An 8997-nucleotide genomic window follows, 5' to 3' on the forward strand; every position below is an offset into this window, starting at 1 on the left:
GGGGCTCCCACCACAAGATCTGGGGGACCCTAATATGTCTAGATTTTGCTCAGGCTGAATTCTCAGAACGTGAGAAATGTTGCGAGCCAGAGGAGAATGCTGCTGTTTCTGTGTTTGACATGGCTCCAGTTTTGCAGATCTATTTCACTACGTCACAATCTAGATCATTGATATAGATCAGAAAGCATAAGGGACCTAAAATGGTTCCCTGAGGTACACCACTACTTATAGTCGCCCAATTAGAGGTTGGGTCCCTTATGATGATGTTCATTTTCCTACTTGTTTAGGAACAAGGGCTGGAGACCTTTCTTTTTAAAAATAAAACCTCTGATCCCAGCACAAACTCTCAACCCACGTCATTGGGATCCATGCCATTATCTGCTTTTGGGTCCAGCTGAGATTTTGATCTCTTCACTGAACCCAACAGCCATCTAACACAGCCAGTGGGCAGTTGGGTATGAGCTCCTTCCCCCTAAGGGTTTTTCACAACGCCCCCGGAACATCCATCACGGGGCAGACTGTCAGACACACACACTCATACCAGGGCCAATTTTCCCAGAAGCCAATTAACCCACCAGCATGTCTTCGGACTGAGGGAGGAAACCAGAGCACCTGGGGGAAACCCACGAGAACACAGGGAGAACATGCAAACTCCACACAGACAGCACTGTGCCAGCGGCTGGAACATACTGGATGCAATACTGTAGTGAAGTTAAGAGTTGCATGACTAATAAAATAATTAGGAACAAGTAATAGGTTTATTCCATGCTGAAAAGAGAAGAAAGAACACAACGTTTCGGCCGTGGAGCCTTCTTCAGCTGTGTGCTTTTCAGCCTGGAATAAACCTATTACTTGTTCCTTTGCAGCCTACGCATGCTGACGCAGCTCCCCACCTGAACTAATAAAATAATTAGGTTGTCTAACAGACAACTCAGGTTGGAAGAAAAACCTGTTTTTCACCCTTGCTCTATACTCAAAGTGTGTAACACAAGTTTGGTTTTACAGATACTTTTGTTCTGAAAGGATTTCAATACAAAGTAAAGTCAGAGAGTTATGGTGCCTTGTTTGTGTCTTGATGCTGTTTATGAATAAATCCCTGTTCATTAAGCAAATGGTTTATGAGGTTTCATTCAGATAAAAGACTGCTAGCACCGAATTTGTGGGTATTTATAGGTAATTTATGGGTTTGGATACTAGCATACAGTCAATATGCTCCATATATTGATTAACAAAGAAGTTTTATACTTCAGACGTCTTACAGACAGTTTTTGTTAGCTCTAACCACTTGAAAAGCGTCTGTTTCCCTAAAAAAACGTCCCCATCATTGCTAACCCCCAACTTTAATGATTCATTTACTTTACTAAAGTTTTTAGTTTTATTTGAAGGATGATAAAAAAGTTATTTAAAAAGTAGTTGACAGGTGACATGTCGTGTCGTGTATCGCATAAAACACCCTTATTTAAACTTCCTTTCAATTCCTCTCCTTGAAGGGAACACCATTAAACCTAAAGTTTAACACCTAGAGGTGTTGTACAACATAATACAACACTTTCCTGATACCCAGTACCCAATGTGAAGCTGGAGACGCGTCCGCCAGGAGTTAAGATGGCCACCACTTGTTCACAGAAACCCTCGGAAGTGCTTAAGACGCGGCTGTGACATCACTTCCTCCAGCTTTCAAAATGGACGCGAGCGGAATGAAGCTGAGCTTTTGGGATAATGGACCCAAACCCGGTCAATTTTATTCCTTTCCAGGGAAAAGCAGCGACATAGTCCCGGGATGCGGACCCGTCCGACACACACTGTGAGCTAGTCTTGAGTTTTTCGGGTGGGAAATTTGGGGTCAAAAAGGGCTTTTATAGTCGTTAAACATCCCTTTCGTTTTCACGAGGAGCCGGAGGCTGTGCTGTATCATCATGGTGGAAGTGACAACAGCGGTTTCATCTGTAATATTACTGCGCGTCTTTTTAACACTTTTTCTTATTTTAAGAACGTTAGTGTGTGTGCATTTGAAGCTGATGAGGTGCTAGCTGAAGAGGTTAGCTTTCTAGCATCTAGAACTCTTCAATTTGAGGCGACTTTCCGCTTCGAAACCGGCTTGCACTCAGTTCAAGGCAGGTTTTAAATCACGGTGTACTTTTAAAGTTGGATTTCTATTCCGACGGACTATACGGTACCTAGAAGAAATCCGCGACGTTTGTCACCCTGTGTGATTTGGACTCTGTAAACCTTTAAATTCTTTTAATCCCGCGGGTCGATGAAAGCGTCAGTAACCGGGGTGATAGTCAATAAGTCAATAATCGGTAATGGTTGTGCTGATTGTCAAAAAAAAACCCCGGACAAGATCAGGAAGACAAAGATCTACTTTGTTTGAGCAGATTCTGAGTATCCGTGTTTCGCTTCCAGCACAACCAAAATGCTGAGGCAGCGCCTGTGTGTTTTCTGTCCTAACTCGCAGTAAACGCGGAATTTTTAAATTCTTGCCTATCTGAGTCTGGGGTAACCGGCGCAGAGAAATGTTAACCGAGTTGACGTTTGGTATTGCTAGCCAGGAAGACTACCCGTTTATGCCCTTACCAGTCTCTTACAATCACTTTCTTCCTCTGTGGTAATGGGTTAAGGGTTGAGTTTTATTTTCCCCCAGAGGGCTCAGGTGGGCTGAAGCAGTGGGGCTTCTGTGAATAACCTTTGGATCCAGACCGGGGGTCCCCCACTCCTGATGCTGGAGGGGAGGCTGGTCAGTGTGTCTGCAGGCTTAGTTAAAGCAGCAGCACCTGAAGAGCTGGGAGGAGGTGTTAAACTGGCCCAGTTAAGCCCGTAAGGAGCCGCTTCAGGGCAGTACGAGCCCAACTGGACTGGAACCCTGCGGGCCCTCCAGGACCGGGGGGAGGGGGGGGGTAGTGGCGTTGCCCATTAAGATGCTTTACACCTGCCTGAAGCAGCTCGTAAAGCGCAGCCTGGCCTCTCCGCAGGAACCCCATGGTGACGGGCACGTCGGTGCTGGGGGTGAAGTTCAACGGGGGCGTCGTCATCGCGGCCGACATGCTGGGCTCCTACGGCTCGCTGGCGCGCTTCCGCAACATCTCCCGCATCATGAAGGTCAACGACAGCACCCTGCTGGGGGCCTCGGGGGACTACGCCGACTACCAGTACCTCAAGCAGGTCATCGAGCAGATGGTGTAAGTGTGGGGGGGGCAATTCGGCCCCAGCTGTGAGCCGGCCCAGACTGGACTGGCGGTCTCTGCCCCGTAGGGGTACAGTGTGCCCCAGACTGCACCGGCGGTCCCTGGCCCGTAGGGGTACAGTGTGCCCCAGACTGGACCGGCGGTCTCTGGCCCGTAGGGGTACAGTGTGACCCAGACTGGACCGGCGGTCTCTGGCCCGTAGGGGTACAGTGTGCCCCAGACTGGACCGGCGATCTCTGGCCCGTAGGGGTACAGTGTGACCCAGACTGGACCGGCGATCTCTGGCCCGTAGGGGTACAGTGTGACCCAGACTGGACCGGCGGTCTCTGGCCCGTAGGGGTACAGTGTGCCCCAGACTGGACCGGCGGTCTCTGGCCCGTAGGGGTACAGTGTGCCCCAGACTGGACCGGCGATCTCTGGCCCGTAGGGGTACAGTGTGACCCAGACTGGACCGGCGATCTCTGGCCCGTAGGGGTACAGTGTGACCCAGACTGGACCGGCGGTCTCTGGCCCGTAGGGGTACAGTGTGACCCAGACTGGACCGGCGGACTCTGGCCCGTAGGGGTACAGTGTGACCCAGACTGGACCGGTGATCTCTGGCCTGTAGGGTTCAAGTGTGACCCACTCTGATCTCTTGATTTTTGGCTGGCTTGACTGTATTAACCTAATTATTTTTTTAGATATACGGATTAGTTTTCTTTTACAGGTCTTTTCCTGATGATTATTCAAAATAGTGGCAAGCTGGATGCCTGTTTGACCCTGACAGCTTGATGAGGACTATTACAGTCATGCAGTTCAATAAGATACATAGACCAGGACCAGCTCTGTAACTGTGAGCTTGGGACAAACTGGATTGCAGAGGCATCCAAGGGTCTTGGCCAGTCAAGGCGCTTAACCGAATGCAGGTTCCAGATCCTGTGATCCAGATCCGCAGGTTTGATCTGGGTCTGGTTCCTGGCGGGGCCTTGACCGTGATCCCCACGGAGCTTCTGGAGGTGGGGTGGGAATCAGGGAATCCCCCCTTGGCTTCCAGCCTCTTCCCAGGCGCCTGCGGGTTTTGCGGGGAGGTCGGTGAGGAACGCCTCCCTCGCTGTGCGGTGCGGCCAGTGACCCGCCGGCTCTGGTGGACGAGACGGTCAGGGGAGCCCAGCCACTCCTCCGTGTCCGTGCTGACCGCGAACCGCCGCACGGAGGGGAGCAGGGGGGCTCCAAACGGTGCAGCCGTGTAAAGAGACGCTACACGTTTAAAGGAAACGAAAGAAACCTTCCTTGCCCTTTTGCTGCCCCAGGATTGACGAGGAGTTGCTGGGCGACGGCCACAGTTACAGCCCCAAGGCCATCCACTCCTGGCTGACCAGAGTCATGTACAACCGCCGCAGCAAGATGAACCCCCTGTGGAACACCGTGGTCATCGGGGGCTTCTACAACGGAGAGAGGTGGGGCTGTGGCACAGCCGGCCGTGAACCCGAGAACCTGAGCCCTGCTCTTGGAAACTAGACTAGAGTTACTGCAGACCAGTATATCCCAATCCTAATTTTATGGGATTTCTGACTGAATTCCCTATCCAGTGCTGAGAGTTGGTACCGCTAGATTGGTTTTAATTTTCTCCTCCTCCATTGCTTCTTGATTCAGTGTGCTCACATTGGTTTTATATCCTATTGCAATATTGCGCAAGCAGAACAGTTGTATTTCCTTCTATGAAGAATCAGCCAGCCCAGGTTGAGTACAGAATGATTGAGAGGAGAACTTCAGCTGGTTAAACTGGTGGTTTGAGCAATACCTAAAAGAGAGGCATTGTCTTGTAGTGGTGCGACTTCTCTGTCCTTGCTCCTTTCCAGTTTCCTGGGCTATGTGGACAAGCTGGGAGTGGCCTACGAAGCTCCCACTGTGGCTACAGGTTTTGGAGCTTACCTGGCACAGGTGAGTCTTCCTACTCCTTTCTCCACTGGTGCCTCCGAGCCGATCCTCACATGGCCCGGGAGATGAAAGCGAACTTACACGGTGGTCTTGTTCGTCCTCCCGATTCGAATGTCTCTCTTTCCTGCTTTGGGTTTCAGGTTGGGCGCGCTGTGGTTGGTTCTGCACACATCGTTTCATTCCGTACTTGAGATTCCAGCTCATCTTCGAGACTGGAATCATTTCTTGCGTTTATATAGCCCCTTTTGCCCCAGAGGATGCCAGTGAGTTTCGCACGTAGCTGCAGGAGTACTGTATTCCACCGGCGCCGGAGGGAGGCCAGGTAGCTTAGCCACAGCAGTCCTCCGGTACTTAGGGAAGCGCCCCAGAAACTCCAGCCACAGGTAGCGGGACGGGCCGGTTTCTGAGTCCTCCTCACCCTCGCTTGTGTCCCCGCGCAGCCCCTGATGCGGGAGGTGATGGAGAACAAGGCAGAGGTCAGCCAGGAGGAGGCGCGGGCGCTGGTGGAGCGCTGCCTCAAGGTGCTGTACTACAGGGACGCCCGCTCCTACAACAGGGTGAGTAAGAGCAGGGGAGGGGGACTGTCGGGGCAGCGGGGGGGTCGGGCGGGGGTGGGCAGTGTGATGATGGAAAAGGCCGTGACCTCGGGCTGGGGGGGGGGAGGTTTCTTGAGGGTGTCCAGTCACGTAGCAGATGTTGTGCCAGCACCCTTTCCTTTAAGGTCAGGTTTAATTAGCGAGCTGGGGGCTCGGCCCTCAAGCCAGGCAGCAGCACTAATTCTTGCTGGGCTTCGTCCCCAAAAAACATGCTTTTTTTGGGGGTTAAAAACAGTGCATCCAATCTGGAGCACAGTTTAGTTTTGCCAGTGCTTTCCTCTTAAAAAAAAAAAGAAGAATGTTCTGTATGCTGTGTATATATTCTTCCCTGCCAAGTCTTGCACAATTGAGAAGCTGGACGGCTTTGCTTCAGTACAAAACCATTCACCTCGAAAAACATTTCTTGGTGTAACCCACAGTACACGGCCGCTTGACTGTCGAGTTCTTTTTCCCGTTTTTGGGGTCACCTGAGTAATCCAATACCTACATTTAAGATGGCTCGGAGAAGTGGGATTCTTCACACAGCGCGTTTTACAGCACGTCAAGGGCCAGATGGCTCCAGGCACAGTTTGTACTGAGTAATGTCAGGTAGTGCAGTCGACGCGTCCAAGCAGACCTCTCCAGGGCTGCGCTGGGATTCGGTGACCAGGAAGTGTGTTGCTCGCGCCTGGGCCGCTCTCGTTACTGACAGCGGGCACGTTTAACCGCCGAAGGGCTGCAGTAGCCCGTGCCCGTGCGCGTCTCAGCAGCTGGCTCTCTCCTCTTGCAGCACGAGATCGCCACCGTGACGGAAGCCGGCGTGGTCATCGAGGGGCCCCTGTCTTCGGAAACGAACTGGGAGATCGCACACATGATCAGGTGGGCCCGGTTCTGAAAGCCCTCTGGCGGTGGGGCCCTCCCTACCGCATGTGGCCCAGAGTGCAGCCCGGTTCTGGCTGGTGAAATGCTGCAGGCCGTCTCCTCCGTTTTCTTAGTTGCAAGGGTCTCGCTGCATTGACCAGGAACTTCCGATAGCACCCCTGTTGTATTCCAGTCACCAGATACTTCGCTGCACCTCTCCTACACTCCTGTCCATCAAGTGGTCATGACTTTGCAGGTAGATTCCTGACCTGAGGGGCAGCAGAGTGGCGCGGTGGTGAGCATTGCTGCCTTTGCAGGGCTGGGGTCCTGGGTTCAATGCCAGACCTGGGGTGCTGTCTGGGTGGAGTTTGCATGCTCTCCCAGGTTTGCGTGGGTTTCCTCCCACAGTCAGAAGACACGCTGGCAGGTTAATTGGCTCCAGCTCCCTCATGACCCTGAACTGGAAGAAGTGGTTACAAAATGGGTGGGTGGATTCCTGACTAGGCAGTAGCATTGCAACAGTCTGTTGTGGTGTAAATATCTGTCCCCTGACCGTCTTGCTCTGTTTCGATTCCAGCGGGTTCGAGTGAAGCAGATGGCCAGGGTCCAGGCCCACCTCCCCCTCCGTCTTACTCATCTAGCTCCAACGCTGTTCAGGCACCACTCTCTGTAACTGATCACATTAGGTATTCTTTTTTTTTAAAGGAAAAAATAAAAATAAAATCCACACAGCCTTGAGTACTTTTGTTTCTTTCTCGGACCCTTGGCCAGGGGCGTGCTCCCCTGCGGGCGCAGATCCTACGTGACCGGCGGGAGCTCAGGCCTGCGTACTCGGCTGTCAGCACCAACTCCAGGGTTAGAGAGGTCAAATCGTCTTGTTTGAAGATTTAAGTGCTTCAGTTTTTAATCGATTGTTTAAAGCAGGGTTTCCATCTCGGCTCTTAATTACGTGCCTGAACCCAACACTGACTTAAGAACAGGATTAATCGGTTTGACTGTTTCAGATCTTAAATATGTTGGATTTTGCCTTTGAACTAATGCTCTTCACAAGTAACGTCAAATTCCAAACCTTTTCTAGAAAGAAACATCGGCCAGTTTGCCAGACGAGCAGTTGCTATTTCAATTAAGGCTTCGATTGGGACATTCAGCTCAGCCAGAATGAAAACCAGCAGGTGTGTGGGCCTGGAATCCTGGATTAAAAAGAGAAGACAAGGACTGTGCTGCATCCAGGCGAATTTCAGTGTCTCTTGCCTCCATATGTCAGCGTGGCGTCCCGGCTGTTGCACCCCAGGGTTAAACGGTGCTTGTAGATTTTGTTCCCACTGCCGCTGTGTTGTGCAGAGGGCCTTGCGGGGGTTGTACGATGAGAAGAGATGAAACGCAGGAGTAGTGGGTGTCCACAGGTCCCTCCTGAGTGCCTGGAGCATGAGTCATTCATGACACACGTTACTGAGGCTTGTGCAGCTGCCAAAATCCATTTCATTTTCAAAATGAGGCTTCAGGAGATTTGGTTGAGTGAAGCCGAATGCCAAGTAGAAACTAACAGCAGTTTTTCTTGAAGGAGTGAAGTACTCTTGTCTGTTGGCAGTGTAGAACATCTTCAGTAGATCCCCCAAAAAGGCAAGCTTAACCCATGTGAAATTGTTAAACCCTCCACTGTTACCCCAAGTCACTGGCTCATGAGTAAAGTAATCAAACAAAACTAATTCTTTAACTGAACAAGTAATAGGTTTATTCCATGCTGAAAAGAGGAGAGAAAACAACATTTCGGCTGTGAAGCCTTCTTCATAATAAACCTATTACTTGTTCCATTGCGGACTACGCATGCCGACGCAGCTACTCACTAATAACTAATCACTGAACTAATTCTATAAATTGTGTAGTATTGATAAGGGGCGGTACTACTCACAGTTCTTGGGTCCTTCGGTTGATTCTGGCCTGGAAATCATTCTATGTGGAGTCTGCATGTTCTCTTTGCATCAACAAGCTGCTCCAGCTTCCTGCCGACTTCAAAGATCCTGCCGATTGGGCTAGTTGACGTCTTCTCCTAGTTGTAAATGTGTGGCTGCTTTAAAAGAGACCTAGAAAGCAGAGAGACATACCAGCCCCCCCAGAACTGGATCCTGTTTTCAAACAGCCCTCCGTTTTGTGAAGATTATTGGGTCCAGTGGATTTTTGAGGTGTCAGTCATCCGTCAAGGGTTGAAACAATGTGATCAATTAAGCAGGTGATGTACTAATTTAGAGATCAGTAACAATTTAACTTTGGGACCAGAGATCTCTCAAAACAAAAACAACCTGTATAATTTATCTGTAACGTGAAGGTGTCTTAAGTAACATTTGATTTAGAGTGACCTAGTCATTATGGTTTTGGGTTCTCTAGGAATAGGGCTGAAGACCCCACTCGTTTAGAGAGTCCAAACTCTCTCTACTCCATCACAAACTAATGCTTAATTAGGT

General features: G+C 50.5%; 1 protein-coding gene across 1 annotated transcript; it reads left to right on the forward strand.

Moving 5' to 3' along the window:
* Positions 1-1658: 1658 nt before the first annotated feature.
* Positions 1659-7269, forward strand: psmb4 (proteasome 20S subunit beta 4). Its single transcript, XM_088905731.1, has 7 exons — positions 1659-1804; positions 2973-3179; positions 4475-4621; positions 5024-5105; positions 5543-5659; positions 6468-6556; positions 7116-7269. The coding sequence occupies exons 1-7, from the start codon at positions 1683-1685 to the stop codon at positions 7126-7128; spliced, it is 777 nt and encodes a 258-aa protein (XP_088761857.1). The 5' UTR covers positions 1659-1682; the 3' UTR covers positions 7129-7269.
* Positions 7270-8997: the final 1728 nt, after the last annotated feature.

This window comes from Atractosteus spatula, chromosome 25 (genome assembly GCF_055471065.1).
Source record: "Atractosteus spatula isolate fAtrSpa1 chromosome 25, fAtrSpa1.hap1, whole genome shotgun sequence".
NCBI classification, from domain to species: Eukaryota; Metazoa; Chordata; class Actinopteri; order Semionotiformes; family Lepisosteidae; genus Atractosteus; species Atractosteus spatula.

Excerpts from the sequence above, each read along its gene's own strand:
- psmb4 (XM_088905731.1), top strand. The coding sequence starts at position 1,683 with ATGGACGCGAGCGGAATGAAGCTGAGCTTTTGGGATAATGGACCCAAA. Across the intron at positions 1,805-2,972 it reads GGACCCGTCCGACACACACT|GAACCCCATGGTGACGGGCA; the intron begins GTGAGCTAGTCT and ends GCCTCTCCGCAG. Across the intron at positions 5,660-6,467 it reads ACGCCCGCTCCTACAACAGG|CACGAGATCGCCACCGTGAC; the intron begins GTGAGTAAGAGC and ends CTCCTCTTGCAG.